The sequence below is a fragment of the Rhipicephalus sanguineus genome, chromosome 2 (assembly GCF_013339695.2).
Source record: "Rhipicephalus sanguineus isolate Rsan-2018 chromosome 2, BIME_Rsan_1.4, whole genome shotgun sequence".
Classification (NCBI taxonomy): domain Eukaryota; kingdom Metazoa; phylum Arthropoda; class Arachnida; order Ixodida; family Ixodidae; genus Rhipicephalus; species Rhipicephalus sanguineus.
The window spans coordinates 139039926-139065566 of NC_051177.1; the positions used below are offsets into that span (position 1 = coordinate 139039926).

General features: G+C 46.2%; 2 protein-coding genes across 8 annotated transcripts in view; one reads left to right on the forward strand and one right to left on the reverse strand.

Moving 5' to 3' along the window:
• Positions 1-25641, reverse strand: part of LOC119383707 (calumenin-B-like) — a 583129-nt gene that overhangs the window by 405580 nt on the left and 151908 nt on the right. The window lies entirely within an intron of this gene.
• The window catches only part of LOC119383709 (uncharacterized), a 43620-nt gene that overhangs the window by 5558 nt on the left and 12421 nt on the right, over positions 1-25641 (forward strand). For 3 of the 7 annotated variants that reach the window (XM_037651977.2, XM_037651978.2, XM_037651981.2), the window contains exons 1-13: positions 8358-8837; positions 15391-15909; positions 21103-21183; positions 21244-21384; positions 21451-21591; positions 21659-21799; positions 21867-22013; positions 22074-22220; positions 22281-22427; positions 22488-22631; positions 24273-24419; positions 24480-24594; positions 24661-24755. In XM_037651977.2, coding sequence (XP_037507905.1) covers positions 8459-8837; positions 15391-15909; positions 21103-21183; positions 21244-21384; positions 21451-21591; positions 21659-21799; positions 21867-22013; positions 22074-22220; positions 22281-22427; positions 22488-22631; positions 24273-24419; positions 24480-24594; positions 24661-24700 — 2289 coding nt within the window. In that variant the 5' untranslated portion in view covers positions 8358-8458 and the 3' untranslated portion in view covers positions 24701-24755. Of the gene's footprint in view, positions 1-1453; positions 1611-7490; positions 7996-8357; positions 8897-15390; positions 15910-21102; positions 21184-21243; positions 21385-21450; positions 21592-21658; positions 21800-21866; positions 22014-22073; positions 22221-22280; positions 22428-22487; positions 22632-24272; positions 24420-24479; positions 24595-24660; positions 24756-25641 lie in introns of those variants that run through there. The other 4 variants (XM_049412627.1, XM_049412626.1, XM_037651982.1 and 1 more) reach the window with 3 other exon arrangements.

The following is a 25641-nucleotide window of genomic DNA, read 5'->3' on the forward strand; positions in this document are numbered from 1 at the left end:
AATCTGCGGCGAATATGAAGTCGTAAACACAAGTGACAACCCATGCTGCAAACAGTGAGCGCGAGAGCGGTTCGTGTTCGAGCGCGGCGGTTTGCTGCGCATGTGTGCACACCGCACGCATGCGCCACGGCTCGACATTGTCCACTGGTTATCGCAAAGGCAGCGCCGCTTCTCACCGTGCAACACCTTTTACCTCCTAAGCAGCACAAAATAGAGCGGGGATAGATAATAATATACATACTCTAACTTTGAGGACCAATTATGGCGCGTATGACAGCATCAGACTACATACAGCAAAGTGACCGTCTTCATAATCCTGCTTCAAGGCTCTTCCGCTAGGATGCGCCACATGCTTTTACTTTTAAACACGATTTAAACATATGAATCCTACTCACAAGGCGAAAAGGATGCTGGAATCTATCACTGTCTCTTCATTTTTACCAGGATCTAATCACACATTGTGACCAGCTGTCGGTCCCTTTAAGCCAGCATGGGAATGATTGGTAGTACACGGATTTGTCTAAGCTTCGTTCTTCGGCTCAGTGTGGCCTGGAGCCACTTCGTAGCAAGACGATGTTCAGCAAACGTTCAGCAGTTTCACTTCACCACCTTAACCTAGGCTTACGAAGTTCAAAATGATCCATTCTTTTATCCAAAACAAACGCCAAACACAACAATAAACAAAGCCACAAGTGCACTTGAAGCCATAAGCACGAAGATTAGGCTAATCCGTGTACCACCCATCATTTCCATGGTGGCTGAAGATCGCAGCGCCAGAGTTCCCCCTACGTAATTGTAGGAAACTCTATGGTGAGAACTGAGAATGACTAAGTTAAATTAGCAATGATGCAGGAGAATTACAAATAATTAAGAATGACTCAACCAAGATTAAATGGCTAGGAAAAAACAAGCCATGATCAAAATTGACCATAAAATTGGAAAATGGCAAAGCAGAATTGAGAATGACGAAGTAAACTTGAGAATTACTTGGAATGACTGAGCAAATTTGAGTATAAGAATGACCCACCAAAGTAGAAAATAACCAATGACTAAGCAAAATTGGGAATGGTTCAGAAAGAATAAGAAGGATTCCTCAAAATAGAAAATGACTGAGAATGCCTGTGTGATATTGAGAATGGCTAAGGACTAAGCAAAATTAGGAAAGTAATAAATGATCGAGAAAATTGTGAATGTCACCAAGAATGGCTCTTTAAAACTTGAGAATAAATCAGAATGACAAAAGTGGACGGTTCCTGATGAAGGAGGAACGGTCTAGAACAACAGATGTAAAGGCGCTCTTTCTTTGCCTCGAAATAACGTGGATTGTAAATACCCTAACCGCTGTCGCTAGATGTCGCGTTATACAGCGGTGATCATCTGGCAACTATTTTTTCTCATGCAAAATGTATTGCCAGCCATATGTGCCCCCTCATAATACTGCTTGATATCACAGCTGCATTTCACTGCTGATCAGTTCGAGCCGTTGATACTGGAGCTGTACGGGAAGAAGAAATTGAAACCTTGTGCGGTTCCCACCATTTTCCCTCACCGGAGTGCACCAAAGCATGGGATGCCTCCTGCGAGAAGTCTGCCACTTCCAAACGAAAGTGGTGAGTGACGCGTCTTGCACTTTGTGTGGAATGAACACGAAAGTATTATTTAAGGCATTTACTCTCGCTATAGATGCCCAGTAAAAAGCTAGCGATGTAATGATGACCCGCTACCATTTTTAGGAATTATGTTTTTTCACGCTAATGAAATACAGATTTTGTTTTCCTGCATCACATTTAGCCACGAGCAGCGTCACAGCTGTAGTGCCTGCGAAGTCGCCCAGTGAGTGTGCTCTTTTGAGGCATTGCGTTTCCGCGCATACCTAAACCAGTACTACAGGCTTTTTTGGGTTTTGTATTTCAGGGCCAATCGACCTTTGGCCAGACCACTTCTCCAAATGGTCGGTAAAATTGTTTCTCCCTCAAGATCATGAAAAAATTTAGTCTCTTTCAAGCAGCTGGGATTTTTTTATTCATCATGTAATAAAGCATTTGCATGGAAATCACTCCGTGGCACCAAGACGCTATCCTGCCTCTATAACCACTCGGGAACACCTTCATAAACAACAGCATTTATGCGAAAATCCTGCACTAGATAAAATCTGCATTTAGCATAACGTCAGTGGGCTCAAAAATATTGAGGAATGTACAAATATATAATTTAAATATTCTGCCATTAAGACTGCGCTCTATTAATATGACCAGTATTAAAATGCCAAAGCCTATCTGGGCTATAATAGTACGCAGTTTCTGTTCTTGCATCAAGCATTGACACTTAACGCTTTTATTACGTAAATGAGAACATGATAAAGGGGGCTCACGGTAGGGTCAGCACGTCCCACCACTTTCTTTGTTTTTCTTTTATGGTAGAACGTAAGAAAAAAAAAGAAAAAAACTTTAACGTAGGTGCGCTCACAAGCACCAGTCAACGCATAGGGCCGGCGCCCGCACAACGGCCTAGACTGCGTGCCGTGCGCAGAGTGCGCAGCCAGCCGGTAGAGGATATAGAGGAGAAAAGTGCGAGAGTGGAGGAGAGTGTTGCTACTTCCTACATTAAGGGACTCTAGCTGCGAAGAACGCACTGCACCACGAGTCTGGCATGGCTGCATGCGCCCGGCACGAAACACAGCGGGAACTGTTTGGGGCCGGGAAACATCCAAGCGCACCAAGAGCTGTCAGCTGTGTTGGCAGTCAGGCATCGCCGAACTATAGAGGGCTGTGTCTTGAGGACGTGATGTCACCGTGAAGCGCGTGCACGCTACGTCAGAGTAAAACAGAAGCTTTAGAGCTAAGTTTCACCCGCTCAGGTTTCTCCGCCAGCGCTTGCCATTCCCCTACCGGAGAAAGCGAAGTTAAGCCGCCAGTACACCGCTGGGTATGACCCCGATGTTCCCCTTGGTTCCCATGCATTTGCGAAGCTTGCGCTGCACGTGAAACGTCTCTCATTCTGCAATGTTGCCTCGATTGAGAGCTGGTAATTGCTGCTGCGTTGTTAACTGCCATAATAACACGGTAAACATGAAGAGATTGATTCTATCCGTAAAATTCTACTGATTCCCAAATAGATGGCACCAAAAATGCAGACAGATATGGCTTAATGAAGTGCACTGAACAAGGTAAACAAATTGTTTTGCGTGTGATAGCAGTGCGTGGTCGGAGTTCATGCGTGCAGAGAAAATCAGTATGTGCACGAAGCATTGAACATAACCAGAGTTCATTCCTTCTTCACAACTACGCTGATCAATCGAGTTACTGGGTGATACACACCTGCATCTTGGTTGTGCCGGCATTGAAGCAGAAATTACTACCGAGTGTTCAATTTCCATCTTTTTACCAGTAATAAGGTTTATGAAGGTATATAGGGTGCGGCACTGAGCCAATTGACTTTCACATTTTAAGTTGATAAAGAAGCCATTTTATGACAATTGCAAGCCAAAGTTGCAGACATTGATGTTGCATTGTTGCAAACACTTCAAGAAGCATTCGCAACAATGCATTGATGTAAAAAGCAGTCATCCGCCAGATGTAGTTTTCAAGATTGCCTATATTTTCCAAGATTCCGTATATATGGCTACTTGAAATATACCAGTTGACTCCATGTCACCCTGTATTTACGCTGTTGCCGCTATTCCATATCATAGGGGACGTACTAGCGAAAGGTGTGTACACATATGTGACATTTGTATTGTGCGGTGAGATATTTCTTTTATTTACGCGGTGCTGATGGAAATGCACAGTTGCGAACAGAGGCGACACAGATGTGTAACAGATATATTTTGTGGAAAACTGCACAACCCTGTCTCGTATGGACAAATGTAGTGAATGTGGTGCCCTATCTTGTCTTCTCTCATCTTTCTTCCTCGTTCTCATTTGCGCCATAACTATGTCATTACGCAAAAAGAACTTTGCCTAGACTAGGACAATGTCGTCTGCTACTATCTAACCCGCATCTCCTACAAGGCTAAGTAGACGCTGTCCTTTTGCCATGCTGCAGCTACAAAAGGAATTATCAGACATGCGGATCTTCTTAGAATGCCTCGTGAGGCACAAAACTCGCGAAAACACGTGCAGTGCATGAGCAGCGTGCGTGCAAAGCAACGGGAACTCATAGCGTTGTGAAGGGGAGAGCGGAGAGGTGTACAGTCGTATTACGAGGTTTTTCTCCACACTCAGCGCTTTCTCGGTCACAAATAACCTACCGGGTCGAAATAAACGCTAACAAAAAAGGGCCTCGGAGATTCCGAGTTGAATTAGATGTTCTCTGGTTCACTTTCCTGTGCTTAAGACGTTGTGCAGTATTTAATTGTACAACTGCAGCCTTAAAAAGATATTCACTTTATTGTACTCACAAGTTAATTATTCGCACACTTCTGTTCTTGGAAGGCTGAACAGTTATAATTAAACATTTAGTGACTGCGCAACTGTTGCGTGGTCACTATTAATGTAGTCAAACTACGTCGGCAAGCCCGCTATGAGAACCAAATATATTTTTTTACTCTCGCCAGTATGAATTTTGACACTTTCACCAAAATGCATGTGCGTCCCTTGTGGTCAGTCTTGTCGACATTACAGGGGCTGATTAGAAATTATAAGCTCCATAGACCCGAGCTTGAGTTCCATTTCCAGGTTTTGCTGTGATTATGGCTATAAGGTGAAGAAGCAGTTGACTCATGAAGAAGAAAAGGCAGCGGGAAGCTGATTGAGAATGGACTCTGTCTCGACCCTAAGCGAAAGAGGCCGCGACTAAGCGACGGCCAAGATCCGAAGAGCCCGAATATCGATCTAGGGAGGTGGCGTCACGACTACGCAATGACATGACTCATCGGAGAGAAAGTCGCTTGGCCGCCCAGCAATGAAGAGTGTCTGACCCTGGTTTGTGAGTCCTGGAAAACTTGCTGAGAGAGTGAATGGGCTACAGCCGACGGGCAAAGGTGCTTGTGATCACATGTGGTTTGACATAAACTTGGGCAAGATGAGCAGTGCGTGATGTGTTTCCCGCGGAACCTGAGCGAAGAATTAATGATGGTGTGCAAAACATGCAAAGATGCTCTGCTGCTATTGGGGATGCCTCAGCAAGACCAATGCCTACCCGTGCCAAAACCTGCGCATCTGCCGAAGCTCAGTAATAATGTCGAGGATAACTACACGACTACCGTTCATAAAAATACGGCGACTCGCACAAGGAAGTGGACAATACCAACGTTTATAGAATTTGTTTGTATAAATGGTTCTAGAAACATTGGACAATCCAAGACCATAGTGTGAATGTGCTCATAGACGTTCAGAAGACTGTGCAAGCTTTGCCGGAAAGTGTGCCCATAAACGTTGCCGTCGAAGTGCACTTGAAGCGCCGGATTGGTGACGAAAGCAAACATAAAGGCTTGGTTGGAGCAGATCTCTTTGAGATTCCGTTGTACCGCTTCCACAACGTGCATAAGCTAAAAGAAAAGCCACTGCTACAATGTTTCATTAGCCTTCGCACCACTGCTGTGTAGCTTTTTTTTAACAGCGAAGCTTAAGCTAACCGTTAAAATTTTCGTGTCCGCAGAAAACCGCCTCGGAGCAACACCACCTAGACAATCTAGGTGGTGTTGCTCGAAGCGCCTTGCGTTGCCTAGCAACCGCTAATGCCACAGCTGCACTGCACCTGCTCCGCGAGACTACTACGCATGCGCTCTTCCCTTGTTCCGTAGGAGGGCCTGTGCCCAACACCTCCTAAAAAGAACTTTTAGGGGGCGTTGCTGTACCCTGTGTGCAGGCGGCGGTGCGCTAGACGCAGCCATAGGAAGGCCGAGAAAAGTTTGCACTGCCGAGGAAGAGGCAACTTATCGAGAAGCGCTGCGTGCTGCCTACCGAGAACAGCAGTGTCGACGACGAGCGGATCCGGTGCGGTTAGCCCAAGATATGGCTGTGAAGTGAAGACGGCGGGCCGAAGACCTGGAGTACGTACGAAGAGAGAATGCCAGAGAACCCGAAAAAGAGAGAGAGAAGGAATGTAGGAAAGGCAGGGAGGTTAACTAGACTATGGGTCAAGTTTGCTGCCCTACACATGGGGAGGGGGAATGAGGGAATAAAAAAGAGAAGGATAGACACATTTCACATCACACACACAGTGCCGGCTAGGCGTCCTGCGAATCGGCACAGTGCGAACCCCCGAAAAAGATTTCTGTCTATGCCACCAGGGTTGCCAGGTCGAAAAGACAAAAAATAGCCAATAAATCGGAAAAACTAGCCAGAAAGTAGCCAATTTGAGCCAAGGACACTAAAAGTAGCCAAAAGTAGCCACACGTGTGTGAAAACGACTGCGACCTTGTTATTCAAATGACTAAATTCAGTAGCCTTTTGGTGGAAACGTAAAGAAGTACACCAGAAACCCTTCAAAATCATAATTTCTGAGAATAAAGCGTAAATTGTTGACTTTAGCAATCATTTCGAGCCGGCTGATGAAGTTTCTTACGCTGTTGCAGAAATGACGTCCTCTTCGCGCGCCTTTTCTTGAAAGGGCTACAAGTACCACCGAAAATAAAAATTAGTGCTGCATAAGTGTTCACAAAGTCAGTTTCCGTAATTGAAGCATACATTGCACTCACTTCGGCAATCGTTTCTCGCGTGATGACGAAGTTCGAGTAAATAGTATTCTCGAGTCGCAGTCCACCCCTAATTCTTGGAAACGACACAAGCAGTTCGTCAGATATCCGATTTCTAATGTCGACAAGTGCATAGCACCTTGGATGCGGAGCGCTTTCGGTTGTCCTGTTCACTAAAGTCGCGTTCAGCAATAGGTGGTCTGCGAAATGAGACGCCATGCAACAGTTTTCTCCCAAGTCCCAGCCACTTATGCATAAGACTTTTCTTTTGTGTAATGCGAGCGCCAAATTCAATTTCGGGAGCTTGTAACACGCCTTGATAACCATGTCTTGACACCGCATACTCGAACGCCAGCGGCTGCGACGTCACAAGCTATTGATAATTTGGTTCAAATTGAGGCAACAAGAAACTAGCCAAAAAGTAGCCAAGTAGCCAACACACTTTTCCTGCCGCCACTGGCCTGAAAAAGTAGCCAAATTGGCGCAAAGTAGCCAAACCTGGCAACCCTGTATGCCACTGGAAGTGCTACGCGAAGCGTTTCCCAAAGCCTCGGACCAGGGCAAGATGAGGGTGTGCCGGGAATATGTGCTACGAGGCAAGCTGCCACAGTTTAGTACGAAGCTACGCCCCGCTGTTTTTTTTTTTTTTTGCTTTAACTGGAAGTAAAGCTCGCAGCAAAACGTCGCTGCTCCGCAAAAAACCCCTCCGCGCCGTTGCCTAGCAACAACCAAGCCACAGCTGCGCTCCTCGCTTAGCCGCGCATGCGCCGAGGAGCAGCAGCCGCCAAGCCACGCCCACCGACGGATACGGTCTGCGGGTCTACATTTATTAGCGGTAGGATACGTGCATTGTGGCTCTGTAGCTTTCCCTTCATTGCCACAGAAAGTTGTCCCCGAGTGTAGTAACGTTGGCCACAGCGTACTAACGGTACTAACTCTATGCCACAGCTGGTGTGACGTCATGCAGTCATAGGTTTTACGTTAGCACTGTCGCTTGGCAACCGCGTATGAGCTCCTTTAAGCGTAGTCGCGCTCGGCCGTGTTTAGGCAGTCTGTAGTCATGGCTCGGCCGAAAAAGGTGCGCACGGCCGAGGAAGAAGCCGCATACCTTGAGGCTCGGCGTGCCGCGAATCGAGAGCGAGATCGAATTCGACGGTTAGATCCAGCTTATCTTGCCATGAAAGCTGCTGCTTCAAAACGACGGCGACGCGAGGATCCGGTGTATGCCCAGCGAGAACGGGTGAGGGCCGCGGCAAGACAACGAGCCAAGCGTAGTCTACCCGGCGTGGCGAGAGCCGAGAACGAACGACGGAAGAAGGCCCGCGCTTCTACCAGGGGTGCCACAGCCAGGTTTGCACGTGAGTTTCTGGCGCTGGAGGTTGGACATAGTTGCAAGGTCTGTGACAGGCTCTGGTTCGACTCTACTCTGTCTACGCTAACCAAGAAGGCCACGTTAAAGTCCCTGAGATCGACGAGCTTCGCTGTTTCTTGAGCTTTACACGGCTAGTGTAAACTTCATTTTTTAATGGGCAAAGCTAGCAGACGGCCACTGCAAGCCTCGAAAAACGCAACGCCTTAGCCAAGAAAAGCCATGACAAACGGGCTTTTACAGCACAGCAGCACAGCGAAAGTACAGTGTAGCGAAAGCGTGCGATGCGCGTCTTTGTTGTTATCTGGTTCCGCCATCTGGCGACTGTTACGAGAAGCTCAAAAGGACGCGCTTGCGGAGCTCGTTCGACGTTTGGCCACCACGTGCTCTCGGGGTGGCCATAGATTTTCTCTCGCGCATGGCTTCTCTCTCGTTCTGTGAAACGTTCCGAGATGGCGAAGGTGAAGAGGACTCCCGAAGAAGAAGCTGCTCGTTTGTTACGCCGTCGAGAAATGTGTCGCGAACGGGCGCGACGCCGCCGAGCGAATCCGGAAGCACGAGCGAGAGAGGCCGAAGCCAAGCGACAACGACGAAGGGTGGATGCGGAAGCTCGGGCAAGAGAGGCCGAAGCCAAGCGAAGGCGGAGGGCGCAGGATCCCGAGTTTCGCGCGAGGGAAATCGCCGCGAGACTGCGTTACAACGAGGCACACCGTGAGGAGAACCGCTTGGCCGAACAACAGAGGAGGAATGCCGATCCGGGTCTCAGGGTGTTCGAAAACTTTCGGCGACGCCAGCGGGCCGTCGCGACCGGCGCCGACGAGCGGCTTCGCCGTGAGTTTCTAAACGTTCAGTTTGGACGTATACTCCGTCAGACGACAGCACTGTGGAAGGTACGGGCGCCCTCAGCCAATCGCGACCGAGCGCACTACGTAATTGTGACCCTGCTCGTGTCTCGCCCCCGTGAACTTGACAGGTGGCTTCATCTGTATGGAACAAGGTGTACATAATATTCAGGGGTTTTTCTTTCTTTCTTCTTTTTTTTTGTCTCTTTTTTTTCGTTAGAGGGTGGCTCTTGGTGTGTTTTAACAGCGGAGCTTTTGGAACCGCCGCGCGGTGCTAACAGAAAGGTGGTGTAGAAGAGGAAAAGCAGTGATGGAAGTGCTGTCCAAACTACTCCAAAAGAGAAATGCCGCTTCATGCTGCTCCAAACTGTGATTTTAAATGCGAAGTATTTCTTAGCGAACCTTTGGCACTTTGAACGTTTCTATCTATCTATCTATCTATCTATCTATCTATCTATCTATCTATCTATCTATCTATCTATCTATCTATCTATCATCTATCTATCTGTCATCTATCTATCTAGCCGCCTACGTCTGAGTGCTCTTGTTATCGCCTCTTAGTGTAGTCCAAAATTGGCGTGGGAGGGTAAGAGGATTTGGCGATTATGACTGTCTGGTTGTGACATGAATAATGTGAAAATCCTGTAGAGTATGTCGTCAAACCCTTTCCTCCAGACGTGTGGCACATACCCGTTTACCACGGGCTGCGGTGTACGGGTATGCGCCACAGGTGATTGACAGTTTATATCTACCCAGGAACGGCAAGAACAGACATTCGTAATTAAATTTGAGAGCGTTAAGAAAAACCGTCATCGACAGCGTTGACCCGACGAATGGAAAGAATGAAAATTAGGATCCCACCAGGAATCGAACCCAACCATTCTGCGTGGCAATCGGGTATTCTACCACAGAGCCACACCAGGTCTATAAACTGTTTCGGAAAAACGGCCTGTTCAGGCGTAATGTCGGGGGAACGTCAATTGTGGTTGTGGTGCTGGCTATCTAGTTTTACAAGAAAGCAATAAGCACTACAATGTACTCTTACGATACAGGCGTCATATCAGCTTAACGTCTGTGGTTCCAGTGTTGGCTGTGCTTTTATAGCAGTCTAATAAACATTACATTTATATTCCTATGATTCGGCAAGCTATATTGAAGCATTGCTCAACTCCAGAGTTATACATAAACGAAAGTTACGTATGATATCCCACTTTGCTGGCACCAGACTTCGAACACACAGAAGGCAAGCAGCGGAATCGGCAAGGTTTGCGTTGCGCGCATCAATCACAATAACAAAAACATTGCGCTCGTCGCCATCTATTTGAGAACTGTCAAGAACCCCTTCCACACATGCACACGTGTTCGTAAAATGTGCGTGCGTTCTCCATCATGACCACACTACATATCGGCTTATACGCACTACATATCGGCTTACCGCGTCTGGTGTTGGTAATAGAGATGTTGCTATTGGCATTGTTATGCAACTGTAAACAACTGGTTATATAACACGTGCAACTCTTCAACATTTGTGTGTGCGTATACGATTTGCGCCTATCTTTAGCGTCATTTCGTAACATCTCGCTCAATGTAAAAAATTACGCCATAGTCGCCTTCCCACTGCATGCTTCACATTACATCGATTCCCACGGAATGTGGTATCTGCCGAATTTTTTTGTTAGTAACTGCTCCAAACCTGCTCCAAAACAGCACCGTGAAAATGAAGGCAAGAAACCTTAACCAGCTGGCAAGCCCGAAAGAAACCAAGAACAATCTGTATGCACTCATCCTTGTATGCTAGTATGCAGCTTTATTGGCTGTGATCGTCATTTATGTAACAAGAACTTGTGCAAGGAGTGTAGCGCATTTAGCTTTTTTTTTTTTTTTTTGTCAGCTTGACATGTGGGCTGTATTGGTGAAATGTGAAAATGACCAAAATTGCTTTGACCCCATACCATTATCAACTGCTGCTTTGGCAACAGTTATTTGTGACTGTACGTGGCTACTTCTAAATGTGGTACTCGGCTTTATTGGCTTGATCTCATTTCTGCTACAAGTACTGGTATTTTAAATATATATAGCTTATACATGGCACAGTGCATTTGATAACCAACCATCTTATTGTTTTTTTTTTTCAAATTTACGTTGATTATTGCTTGTGAAATGTTTTTCACAATAAATATTAACATTTATTAGACACTTTGGGTACGCTTTGAACTCCGAGAGTTCTATAGAATGTTTTGCCATCTGCTCCAAATTAGCATTTTTTCTGCTACGGAAGCACTTATGGCTGCTCCAAAGCAGTACTTTTTCTGCTACGGAAAGTGAAAGGTCCCTTCCATCACTGGAAAAGACACACCACCAGTTCTGTGATTTCACGGAGCCACGTAACCTCGATTCCACGAGCGCAAGGCGGAGTTCTCAGTAGCTTTGTGCCTCCTTCTCTGACGTTGGGCCATGTCAAGCCAATGGTAAGCTACGGAGAGACGTGCACTGCTGTCGCTAGGCTGACATTCTGCTCTCCTCTACTCGTTCATGAAGTCGCCATGGGAAGACCGAAGAAAGTCAAAACGCCTTAGGAAGAAGTGGCTTACCAGGAATGACGTCGTCTCGCCCGGCTGGAATGTGATTGGCGGTGGCGAGCCAAGGTTGCTGCCGAGAAAAAAAGCCGTCGTGCGGAGGATCCAGAATTTCGATCCAGGGATCGGGAACAACGCTGTTCGAGTGATCGTCGCCACCGAGAAAGTGACCCAACCTTGCATGCCCGTGAAAATGCGCAGCGCCAAGGCCGACGAAAGAATGTCGGTGCCAACGAAGTTTCCAGCTTGAGTTTCTGGGCATATAGTTTAAGCACAGCTAAGCCGGGCATCACCTCGCTCTGCTGTTTGAACAGTCATGCACTACCAACTGCAAGCTGCACAAATTTTTGATCTTTGTTTTTGAACGGGCAAACGTCCCCTCTAAGGGACATTTTGTCGCCACCTGCTCCTATCAGTCCTTTTTACTTTTTCAATATTTGCGCCGCATGTATAAACATATATGCGTCATTGAGGCCATTGCCCAGGCAAGCCGTTTAGAATGCAGGCCGGGGCAGCCGTATGTGGACGGAGGCGAAATCAATCAGTCAGTCATTTGATCAATCATTGAGGATATTTATTTTCCATCATAATAGTTGGGGGTTTCTTGTTTTCATTCTCTGTACTTTCAAGGCCCAGCACTGAATGCTCCCGACTTGTATACACACATCCAATGAATCCTTTTAGTCCATTAGAGGGCTCCACATCTCATCGTGTTCATCACAACTCGTATCAACACAGCTTATTTTTTTTTGTCTAGGTTGATTACAGCAGCTGGACCATGATGATCAACATCGTTGATGTAATGTAGTCCAGTAATCTCGTCACACCTTTCTGATTGAGAATGGGCTCCACACAGCTCTTCCACCTCGGACAAGACTGCACAAGCGGCAACATTTGCTGTATCAAGCAGGTCCTACATATCGATAATCTCGACAGGCTTCTGGCAGCCACCGCTTGGTGGTGCCACGGTACATGAAAGTTGCAAATAGCATGTGAATCTCTGTATTATATATATAGTGACACCGACGAGGTGTCCCCTCTACACAGCTTTGCTGGTCATCCACCTTCACAGGGTGGAATGGAGCTTAATGTTTTTATGCATGTTCCCGAGTATTTCTTCACAACTACTGTAAAATCCCGAGCAAGTGCCCCTCCTGTGGTGAAAGATAATCCGACACGATTTGGAGGGGGCCCTTGCTCGGTCACATTTCAAAATTCAAGATGGTGGAAGAGCCACACGTGTTTTCACTGAAATGCTTTATTGAATATGCATGTATTTGCTGTCGTTATTCACCCTCGCTATGCGAATAAAAACAGCGAATGAAGCAATGAAAAAGGCGGGAGGAAAGTGGGGAGCGCTTGCTCGGCCATTGGCACATATTTCAAATCTCCCAAAAAAGGGAAAGGGGCCCTTACTCGGGATTTTACAGTAGTAATACTCACGCCTCTCTCACTGTGAATGAAGTCAAACTCTCTGTCGAGCCCCTTGCACTGCCTCGTGTAGTTTTTCAAGCGAAGCTTGTATTGGCTTACTTGTGAGGTCAGGTGAAGCCGGCATCGTACGAAAAGCCCGGATTCGCTCAGAGGCGATAGGTTCTCCTCCTCACTCACAGCTGGCAACCGGAAACCCTCCGCTCTCGCAAGTAGTGCGCCGTTTCATGCCACTCTTCCAGCCAATCACAAATGTTTCCTCCCTCCGTAAAAGGGAAAGGAGGGTTCGCTGGCTCCACATGCGCCATTTCTCGCAAGTTCAAGGCCAGCTGTGCTACGGGTTGGCTGCGCTTGCTCTGCTCTGCCGAAGAGGAGGCAGCCGTGAAAGAACTACATTGGGAGCGGCTTCATGAACGTGCGTGAGCTTGCCGAGATAATCCCTAGTTTTAGCAAGCTGAAGCGGGTACTACACAGCAGTGGCGGGCTGAGGAAGGAGTTCAAGAAGCAGAGGTGGAAGCTAAGAAACAACGTCGAGCAAGCAAGGATAGATTTCGCCAAGGTGAAGCACAACGCCAGGCCCAGCCTATGACAGGCATGCCGAATCACAAAAAGAACCAAGGGCAAAAGCCAGGGAGCTAGCATCAACAAGTGTACAAGCAGCAGAAACAGGTGATGGTGTGGATGTGTGTGACCCTACGTTACTCTTTCCCAGTGCGACAACCCGATTCCAACACGAGTTCCTCAACCGGCACTTCGATACATCGTGTGCCATATGCGACAGGTTGTGGTTTGACAATGTGGTTTGACGCTAGTTGCAAGTATACGTTTGGAAGAACAGCGATGCAACTTCATGGTGCTTCGCATGCACCTCTGTTTCTTGTAGGATAGGGGCTGACAATTTTTTGCATGGGCCTGCATTGCCAACTGCTCCACTGACCTTTGCTTAACTTCCTACCCTGACAGCACCTTTGCTTTTCAGTGCAAAGCTGCATTTACAAACACTATTGCTGGTGCCAGTAATCCTTATGGAATTCCATCTGCAATTCTAGAGCCAAAAGGCTGTATGTTTCGTTATTACATCTTTCTTCTTCCCTATCTATCTTCAGAACATTTTGCTGGATGCTTTACTAGGTCTTTTCTTCATTCACACATAGCTGATTGTTGACTGTGGGTGTGACTTGCTGTGGAATTGATACCATGTCCATGTATATCGTTTAGTAGGAACACATTTTTTTAAACATAGGGGATCACTTCAAGGAAATGAGATACTGCACTACACTTGGAAACTTTGCCTCATGCTGCATCACAAGTTCACCCTTGAATTCTGAAGGAGGTTGCTGGGAATTCAAGATTGGTGTGTCATGGTCATAGGTCGGCAAAAAATGTGGAGGTCACTCAGACTCTCTCATGAAATGTATTTTGCCCTTAGGGCTCACTCAGACTCACACTCGCCAAAATGTTCCTTCTCCTGACTCACTCAGACTCATACTCACCAAAACATTACTCACTTGGACTCAGACTCGCGCTCTATCTGAGTCTGAGTGAGTCGACTCATGAGTCCATTAGCATATATTTAAATTTTTGGACCATAGCATCTACTCTCCTTTAACATCAAAATCTCACATAATTGGTGCTTTACTTGGTGCCTTTTAATCTCGTAACTTCAAATACGAGTTATTAATGGTGGTTGTAATCCAGTGAGGACACTTTTATTGAAAGATATAACTTATACGAGATATCTTTATCAAAGCTTCCCGTGAAAGATTTTCCTGAAGGAAGGTCAAAAGAACCCCCCCCCCCCTTTGTAACGCACCTTCACACCTCTGATCAATAAATATTGAAATGGTGTATGAAAGCTAGTGCTTTGAAGTATGTGTGAGTAGCTGTGAGTATAAACGTGAGCCAACATAAGGCTGACAGTAATGCTGAAGTTGAGTAAATTGGACCATATGTCGGCAAAAAATGTGGAGCTCACTCAAACTCACTCAAGAAATATATTTCGTGCTTTGGACTCGCTCCGTCTCAGACTCGCCAAGATTTTCCTCATTTGGACCCACTCGGACTCAGACTCACAAAAAAATTACTCACCTGGACTCACTCAGACTCGCGGCTCAATGCGAGTCTGAGTGAGTCAACTCATGAGTGAGTGTGCCATGAGTCATGTTGCACAATTGTAATCTTGAGGGTTCTAGAGTCATCAGTATGACGCAATATGCGAGACGTAGTAAAATAGACAATTGGGCGAGTTGGTCAGGATTCATCTTGGAAGCAGCGCAAGGACGAAGGAAGGCCAAATGGTCAGCACCCATACCGTTTATTGGCTTGACATGCATTCTAATAAAGGCATCATTATTGATCATGAAATTTTTGTGAGCCTGCAGTACACATTTGTTGCAAACAAACTAACAAGCGAAAGAGCTATATTTGGTGCAAATCTGTTCCTGCAGACTATCTAAAAAAGCATTATATTTCAAACTCTAGTTGACTTGTGTGGACTATATGCTAGCTATGACTTTCTTTTTTTCTTTTCTGCAGGACGGAGTGTCCAAAAGAGTACATGGCAGCAGCGCACAGAAAAACTGGATGATGATGAGGAAGAAAGCAGTGCAGCAGCCTTGGGAACTCAAGACAGTGCCCGAAAGAGTACACGGCAGCAGCATAAAGAAAAACTGCAAGATTGTGAGGAGGATAACAACACTGCATCCATGGGAACTCAAGACAGTGCCCGAAAGAGTACTCAGCAGCAGTGTAAAGAAAAACTGCGAGATCATGAGGAGGAAAATGCCACAGCAGCCATGGAAACTCAAGACAGTGCCCAAAAGAGTACTCGGCAGCAGCTTAAAGAAAAACTGCAAGAGTGTGCAGAGGAAAACACCACAGCAGCCATAGGAACTCAAGACAGTGTCCCAAATGAACAGCAGCACAATGTCACTGCCAAATCTCGAACGTGTAGGAGACTAGTTATTTCCTTCTGCAGCAAGCATCGTCCAAAAGTGCACATTGGTGTTGGAACAACACCTTACTGTCTGGTCAACAGTAGCACACAAGCCACATGTAAGCGTGTTCTTTTTGCCATATTGTGGGGGGTGTGTGTAAATAGAGGTTTTAAATAATAATGATTAGTGGGGTTTTCTGTCCCAAAACCTCGATATGGTTACGAGAGACACCGTAGCGGAGGGCTCCAGAAATTTGACCACGTTCTTTAACATGTGCCAGTGATTCCACTCCTGCGCCAACTGCGCCAAAGTGCGCCAAACTGTATTTACTGCGCCATCCTGATAATATCGACAAAAATTGTGCCAAACTGCGCCAAAGTCTCAGGCTTGGGGGCATCTATCACCGGCAATCGCACTGCCGGCGCGTTAGAACATGTGCAGCTTGATTTTGGGGCTGCCAAAGTCGCAACCATGGACCAAGAAGTGCCGACGCAGCTTCTGTTCTGCAAGTCGGTTCTACAGCAAAATGCGCTCTCCGCACAGGCTCGTGACGTCTAGGCCTATCGGTAGCGAGAAAGTTGCGACGGCGATTCATCGGCGGACGTCGTCTGTTCCCGAAATGCTGCTGATAGCTCGTTTCAAGCGTCGCACGGCATGTAAGGAAAGCAATGTTCAGTAATAACTACATGCGTGCCGCTAAAATGTCTGTCACTTCTGTTTCTGAACATCGCGGAATGAAATCTGGGATCGCTAGCAGTAGATATGGAACAATATCGAATTTTCCTTGCTTCGCGTTTATGGAAGAGCACGCGAACGGTGGAAACGCGTTGACACTTTTCCTCAGATATATTTTATCCATAGATCTTCATCCAGAACAGCTTTTTCGTAATTCCTTCCGCCAGCACGTCCGAGTTTGTAATCACTCTTCGGTAAATAGCCCCTAAAAGGCCCTGCCCTTTTGAGCTCACGAGCTAGGGTTCCAATTCAAATTTTTTGCTTGCTTTTTTAAAAATGTCATCTGATTAATAAAAGCATATCTCCTGGTCGGAGCAGCCGCAAATGCGCAGCTGTAGCGGGCCCGTCGCTGACGGCCCACAGTGAAGCGGCTGCGCCATGTTACACGTCCGCCCCTCACGTTCAAGGGTCAATAGCTGACGGTTAAAAAAACTCAGTTTCGCTTAAGGGCGAAGCAATGAATGCGATATCAACAAATTTTATTGTTAAACGAAGTAAGGCTAGCAGCTAACTCTTTTGGATCCGATCTCGCGTAACTCAACAAAACGCTGGTTTAAGGGGATATGGCCACTCCAGGAACCGAAGTGTTTTCGTGCTCTGAGTTCTCTAAACGCGAAGTAAGCGTTGAGAGCACAGCAAGTTTACGAGCCGTCTCCTGATGCCTCGAGATAGTGCGCGCGCAAGCGACAGTGCCTTTCGAACGATGCGGTTGTCCCGCCCCCCCTGCTCCCCTGGCGTCCCTTCATGCTCCTTACGAAAGACGGGCAGGGCGTTTCCTCTATGTTTGATGAGCAATCGACGGCAGGCCCGCACGCGGGAGGATGTTATCTCACGCTCTCCGTGCGATGGAGACAGACGGCCGGCTAGTTTAATCTCCGCTTCAGCCGCGTTCGTCGCCAGCACTCGCGAGCTTTTACCCGCAGCTAGAATACGCGTGGTGATGTTATTATATTGGACTTCATACGTGAAATTACGGCAACAGCGACGGTAAAAATCCGCCTAGAGTGTCCATATAATTGCTATCACAATAAAAATTTTTTAAAAATTGAGGAGCTGTGAAGTGGATGATAAGCGAAGCTGTTTCGCGCATGGCACAAAGGTGACATGGTCGGGGACAGTTTGGTATGTAAGGCCAGGTTGTTAACGGCCAGGCTGTTAACTTTCAATACGCAATAATAATGCGAAAGCCTTAGATGCTTTATCAAACACGAAAATTGACCATCGGCGGCGTTCGATTGATGTAAAAAATAATCATGCGATGTAAAAAATAATCATGCGATGTTGTCATCATCACGTCATACATCGTCAAAACTTGTGACGCCAACATGGCGTCATATATCGTGATGTCACGTGATGATGTAATCACATGACATCGTCGCTTTACACTGCTTCCGTGATCGGTGCACCGATCAAGGAGGTAGTGCAAAACCATGTGAGGTGCTGAAAGCTTGCAGAGAGGGAGGGGGAGAATCAATCCGTCGATCGAGAAGAAAAAGAACCTGGCTTTCGCCTTGGAGTTTTCTTAGGGGAATGCATTAGGGACAGTGTGGCTCTTTGCCATTGAGGCACTGCTGTACATCACGGCGTTTGTTTACCACGTCTGCTGATAACCACATAGATGTATTTAGAGTTTTATTTCATAAATTGCAATTTTATTTATCCGGTATTCTGTTTATTTGCTAGTGTCGAAAATAATCGCCGAAGAGGTTAATCCAGAACACTCAACTGCATGAGTCATTTTTTGCAGGTTATGGTTGGGTTTCACATTTACCTACGCGTACGCGTTCCGCATAGGAATGGCCGACACCGCAGCTTGTGACCACTGCGGAAGTGATGAAGCGATTGAGCATATTCTTTGCGACTGTCCACAGTACTGTTCGCAAAGACAGTCGCTTTGCAACGCGCTTGATAAACTGGACGACCGAAATCTTTCGGAAGAAAGAATCCTGCGCCACCGACAGGACTTAACGTCACAGAAGAAGGCTGTGCAGGCGCTAATGCGCTTTCTGCGTTCAACCGGTCTATCGGAACGGCTCTGGTAGGACGTCCTGCATGTGTGTGCATGTGTGCGTTTTTTGCTTTGTTTTTATTTTATCTCCCTCTCTCTCTGTCCTCTTTCCGACCCCTATATCCCCACCCCTGTGCAGGGTAGCAAACCGGTCACTCGCGCCGGGTTAACCTCCCTGCCTCTTCCTTTTAATCTATTTCTCTCTCTCTCTCTCTCTATTTTTTCATTAGCGAGTGAAGTATGGAGTTCTCCTGAGATGATTTTTTCCGTGAGAATTGCAATGAATCCAAATATTTCTAGCCTTCATAAGAGCCCCATAATTTTCAGGTGCTTGAATGTTAATGCAATATGCTTCTGTAGTGCACTCCAGGATGTAGAATTTGCTGCTCCAGAGTGCTCCCAGATGCAAAATTATCTGCTCAAAAGTGCTCCAAGATGAAAATTTTTCCTGCTCCAAAGTGCTCCAAAACGGAAATTTTGCTGCTCCAAAAATTGCTCCAAATCAGAAGTCCTCGGTAGCATCACTGATGTGCCTGAATCTAAGCTCACACACCTCTATTGTTTTGTGTCCTGTGGCTGTGATTCAATCCCACGACCTTCGGGTCGGCAGTTGAGCACCATAATCACTAGACAACCATGGTGGGGTTTTTCAGACCAAATGGGATAGAATAGTCGCAGGAGGTGTATCAAATTGAATACCTTTCTGGTACTTTTCATTTGATAGTTAACTGTCATTGTTAGAAATGCTTTCTCTATTAATGATGTTCACATTGTATTATTCATAATTTCGTCAAACAAAACAAAAAAGCACAAATTGAGCACTGAGAGCAAATAAATGGGTTCTTCACATGTTCAGAACCATTAAGATTGTGCAAATCATCATTGTAGAGTTGGATCAGTCTGGCTCCTTGACTGACATAGCATGCTCCATTGAGCAAGCTCTGATGTTTTATTGCATCTACAGAGGTCAACACTCGTCTAGAACGCAGGAGCGTCTCACTCGGGATTGCATGGGCGACATCTACAGATAACATGTCGTTTGAGATAGGCCACACCTGAGCATGCACGCCCCCCAGTGATGTGCCTGCTTTGCATTTTCTCTCCTTGCTTATTGCCATGACTACAACAGTTTTGAATGTCAGAAGCATTGTCCGTGGTGCAGGGAAAAATGTAGGGAAACGCCCAGCTCGGTGCCTGATGCAAGCTATGCTGTATGCAAGACTTTTCTTGGCTAGCCGTATCATAATTCCGGCAGTCCGTCGTGGACATATTGCATGTTTTAACAGCGGAGCTGTTTAAGGTCAAAGTTGAACAGTTGGGAGCGTACGCAAAAACTCAGAGCATCTGGGTGAGGGCTAAATGAAGAGCGAGAGGAGGTATAGCATAGCAAGGCAACAGCTAAGAGAGGGACGGGAGAGGGAATGCATAGTATAGTGAAGAAGTGGAGAGGGAACGAGGCGCAAGTGGTGTGGGTGGAGCCAAGGAGGTGGAGAGCCAATGATAAGCGCACACCAGGCACATTTGTTTGAAGAGCGGCGAGGATGAGAAAGGGAGAGTGCGCGCCAAGCGACAGGTGGGCGAAGCCGAGGAGAGAGAGACTGCAGTGTAGTGGTGGTGCGGCGCTTTCTGGGGAGAGATAGTGGGGTGTGACGTTCGGTGATGGCAAGGATGAAGAAATAACTGTGTTTGGAAGAGAAGCATCGTGGCTAGAGAAACGGGAGGAAGCTTCTCGAGTATGGGCCCGGCGACTATGTGCTAATCCCGAGCTCCGAGCAAGGGAATCCGAGGTTAAGCAACAGGGAAGAGCCGAAGACCGTGTGTTTCGATCTGGGAGGTGGTGTCATGCTTACACTATGACAAGGTTCATCGGGACGAAAATTGCTTGGCCACCCAGCACCGAAAAGAATACCACTCTGGCTTGAAAGTCCTGGAAAATCCTTTGCCGAAAAAGAGTGGCCACAGCTGGAGCAGATGGATGGATTAGTGGCACAACATAGTCTTCGCTGTACCACAGCTAAAACAGTACTTAGTAAAACAGACCTTAAAGATAAGCAAAAGACACCAGCATTTCTGTTTCATCAGTCTTCGTGACGTTCAGTCAGTAAAGCTGTGCAAACTTCTTTCTTTTTTTCCTTCCATGCTACACCATCAACAGCGCTTCTGATGGCTGAAACAGTTGTGGCTGTAGTGATAAACAAGGAAGGAAAATGCAAGACAGGCGCGTCATTGGGGGTCTGCGCATGCTCAGATGTGGCCAGTCTCAAACCACGTGTTAACTGTAGATGTCACTCATGCAGCCCCAAGTGCAATGCTCCGGCATTCTAGACAAGTGTGTTGACCTCTGTACTGTGCCCTCGAGTAGCAAATTAATTGTACTCTTTACACCAATATTTTGTTTATTTGGGTGCAGTCAACATCCTGAAATATAGAACCATTTGAAAAATACTCACATTTACCGGTTGTTAATTTGATTCGAAGATTTAATCGAATGTGATTCAATTTGAATACCCTTTGACCTTGCTGGCCTGCTGTGGTGATCTCAGTGCTTTATGTCCTGTGTACTTTCAGGGATACGGAAAGATCAACACACCAACTGCTTTTTTATAAAGCGTTCCATTGGCACACAGGCGGCGCCTGGATATTGCAATTGTAAGCCTGCCCATCCTCGCCTGTTGTGACTGTGTTAGAGCCTTATTTGTGCAATTCTAGTGGCGACAAATGGGGGTCTTCCTTTCATTGAGGAGAATGTGACTGTTACACCAAAGAGCTGTTTGTCCTCAAATTGGAGCTCTTCACCAGTTAACACCCTCGTCATGCCTGGCATTAGCCCACAAATGATGTTGACAGAAGGTAAACATACATTTGCCTATTCTCACTTGTACTAGCAATCTCATTGTTTTATGTGTGTACTTTCAGTGGTGCCTAAAGGGGTTCTTGCCATCACTGAGAAAAATATTGCCGCTAGAGCAAGTGGACCTTCATCCTTCATTACCAGGACTTCACCAGCAAGCATTTGCACCATGCCTGGCATTAGGCCACAAATGATGGTGACAGAAGGTAAACTGTACATTTGCCTATTCTTGCTTGTATTAGAAATCTCATTGCCTTATTTGTGTACTTTCAGTGCTGCCAAAAGAGGGTCCTGCCATCACTGAGAACAATATTGCTGCTAGAGCAAGTGGACCTTCATCCTTCATTACCAGGACTTCACCAGCAAGCATTTGCACCATGCCTGGCATTAGGCCACAAATGATGGTTACAGAAGGTAAACTGTACATTTGCCTATTCTTGCTTTTATTAGCAATCTCATTGCCTTATTTTTGTACTTTCAGTGCTGCCAAAAGAGGGTCCTACCATCACTGAGAACAATAATGCTGCTAGAGCAAGTGGAGCTTCATCGTTCAGTACCAAAACTTCACCAGCAAGCGTTTGCATCATGCAAGGCATCCGCACTCAAACAAAAGTGCAAGAACGCAAATGTAAGTTTGCCTATTCTTGTTTGTGCTAGCAATCTCACTACCTTAGTTTTGTACTTTCAGTGCTGCCAAAAGGAGGTCTTTCCATTTCCAAGAAAAATATTGCTGCTGTACCAAGCAGGTCTTCATGCCTTAATACCAGCAGTTCACCAGCAAGCATTCGTATTATGCCTGGCATAAGCACTCAAACAAAGGTGACAGAACGCAAATGTAAGCTTGCCCATTCTCGTTTGTGCTAGCAGTTTCAATGCTCTGGTTCTGTACTTTCAGTGCTGCCAAAAGGGGGTTCCTTCGTCACCCAGCAAAATATTGCTGCTGCACCTAGTACATCTCCATCTTTGAATGCCAGTACTTCAGCATCAAGCATCTACATTGTGCCTGGCATTGGCGCTCAAGCAAAGGTGCCAGAATACATACGTAAGCTTTCCCATTCTCACTTGTGCTAGCCACCTCAGTGCTTCGGTTGTGTTATTGCAGTGGTGCCTGTCATGGATCCTTCTCCGACAGTGAAAAATGTTGCAATGCCAGGGAGCCATCTTCCCTTTGGTACAAGCATTTCACCAGCAAACATTTGCTTCATTCCTAGTACAGGCAATCAAGCAGAGGTGACAGAGCATGAACGTAAGCTTGCCAATTCTCTAGGGGTGTGCGAATATTCGAGTTTCGAATTCGAATCGAATAGTTCCTAATCGAATAATTCGATTAGACTTTCGAATCGCTAGTATTCGAAGTTTCGAATAATTCGACAGGACGAATATCTAACTTAGCAACGTTGCTTGTTGGGCGAGTTGGAACGAGTCAGTCATAACGTAGTTCAGCGCAAAAAACAGGAAACAGACAAGTGAGAGGACAAGGACACAGCGCATTCTTCCAACTAAAGTTTATTGGATTGGGACGCATGTATATATACACACAGGGAAAGCAAGAAAAGAAAAAAGAAAAAAACAGGAAGTAAAAACCGAAAGGTGAAAAGAAGAAAAGTGCCGATAAGTCACACACGTGTGCCAACACCGCCCCCCTTCCCATGACTCGCCAAAAACAAAAGCTCTTTGTCAGAAAGATGCAAGGAAGGCATGCTTACGCATGCGTCCCCAGACCGTTTAATTTCCTCAGCCTCGATGATTTCCCTCACCCTTTGGTCCCGACTGCGTGCAAGGACCGCAGTGTTTTCAAAGAGGGGCCTACACTCACAATCCTGCACGTGGATGCCGAGGTGCCCCGATACTGTGTTGGCACACGTGTGTGACTTATCGGCACTTTTCTTCTTTTCACCTTTCGGTTTTTACTTCCTGGTTTTTTCTTTTTTCTTTTCTTGCTTTCCCTGTGTGTATATATACATGCGTCCCAATCGAATAAACTTTAGTTGGAAGAATGCGCTGTGTCCTTGTTCTCTCACTTGTCTGTTTCCTGTTTTTTGCGCTGAACTACGTTATGACGAATATCTAAAACACGACGAAGGCCAATGGTGCGACTTGGTTAGGGTATGGTGGCTAAAACTAACGCTAACGTCGCTGTTCGTTAAACTTTCACTGACATCCTGGTTCAAAAGTGAGCGCATGTTGATCTTAAAGGAGATTGTCATTTCCGCACGTAGAAAAACACATGAGAAAACTGTCCACTCCTTCACAACTTTGCTCCCGAAACGAAGGCATGGACTTCTTGCGTAGTTCGGTCACATATGCCGCAAGCGCCGTAAAACGTTCCGACTTTGGCCTGTGAAGCCCTCGGTGATTGGCTTTGCATGTAAAAATTTGTTCACGCTGGGCAGTCGCCACTGCCGCACTGCACCGCACCACAAGTTGGGAAACCCCCATCGGTCCAGCGTGCAGTTAAGACGCTGCTGTGAACGGGCGCTCGAAGACTTTTGGGCCCGGAGCACCCTTAGCGATGAAGCACAACATTACCGTTGTCAGATGAGCCTTATTGCTCTACGATGGAGAAAGAAAACTGGCTACCGTAGCCACCTCTGTTAGGAGGTAAGGAGTGCCGCTGCTGATTGGAATGGCGGTTCTTCTATCAACATGCCTGCGCGCCTATAAAAGCTGAAACAAAAGCCACTCCTGAACAAGTGTGTAATGAAGCTCTCGGCACGCTGTAGCGTCTCTGATTTTTCCTTTGTCTTGCCGTAACTGGCGGTACACATTTCATGTAAATATACTATTCGATATTCGATATTTTTGGCCACTATTCGATCCGAATTCGATTTGAGATTAAATTCTGATTTGTACTCATAATCTCAACGCTTTCATCGCATACTTCCAGAAACGCCAACCAAAGGCCCTTTTATCACTAACATGTATTTCACTGGTAGACCGGGTAGCTGTGTGTCCTTCAATACCAGCACTGCAGCAGAAAACATTTGCTCCATGCCCAGCATTGGCACGCAAGTGGAGGTGGCAGAATGCAAACGTAAGCTCGTCTATTTTTGCCTGTACTTGCAATATCAATGCCTTAATCGTATATTTCCAGAGGTGCCAATAATGTGTCCTTCCACCATCACGAGGCATGCCACAGCTCTGGCACACCACGCCTGCATTTCAACAGGTCATGGCAGTGGCACGCACAGAGATGATGAAACACCAGAGTAAGCATTATCATTCTTGGCATATTTGTGCTTACCATAACACTCATTTATCATGTCTGTTTGCAGGTGCCCAGGCAGTGGCATTTCTAGCGCAAAAGGCAACTGAAATAGTATGAGCCCATGCATTCACATCCTCTGCGACATTACATTTGAACTTCAAGGTACGTATGTAGGCTTATGCAAGCTGAAGATGCAGTTGTTTGTTTCTTAATAATATGTGCAAATCATGTTAAAGTCTTCTTTCCTGCTTGTTGGTATGCAGTAATTAGTCTGCCTTTTGTCAGCAGCTTTCATTATGATAAAATTGAGCTTGTGCATGACTTACACTGTTAATGGAAGGCAATTTGGCAACCGAGACTAAGTTTGCTACTACTTGGTGCAGAATACCAAGATTTGGCAAATGCATTGAAAGTGGTGTTAGCCACCTAAATATAGATATTATAATGACTACCTTTAAACAGATTTTCTCTTGAGAAATGAGTTTTTCCTTCTTGTGCATAGCTCAGTATGCAATGAAACATGATAGAGTGGTTAAATCATTTGTATGTAATGCTTGCTCACGTGTGCAGTCTAGGTCAAGGCATTGCCATAATGCTTTTAATGCTTTATAATTTGCATACTGCCATATAGCACCACGTAGTGTGGTGGTGCCAAAACATAAAAAAAGAACTGGGAGGACGCTTGAGCTTCACCTTCAAGAGCAGAACACGATAGCATAATCGGGCCTCGTTTGAATCACCTCCTCTATCGTTAGCCTGGCTTCACTTCTCAGTGGACACCACAACCATGCCACATGTAAGGAAAGGAACGTCTGTGCACGTGTAAAGTGGCCACTTCAAACTATCCTAGAATGCCTACTGCAAGTACAGTTGGGAAGTGCCCACTACGTGTCCGTAAGGCAATACATGCACCTGCGCAGCTGCACACGTTGTTGGTGCTGTTGCTGATAATGATGATTAATTATGTCTGTGTGCTTTGTAATTGGTGGGCCTTTAAACCAACCATTCATTTCGCAGTTCACGTTTTGACACCTAGAGTGATTCTATG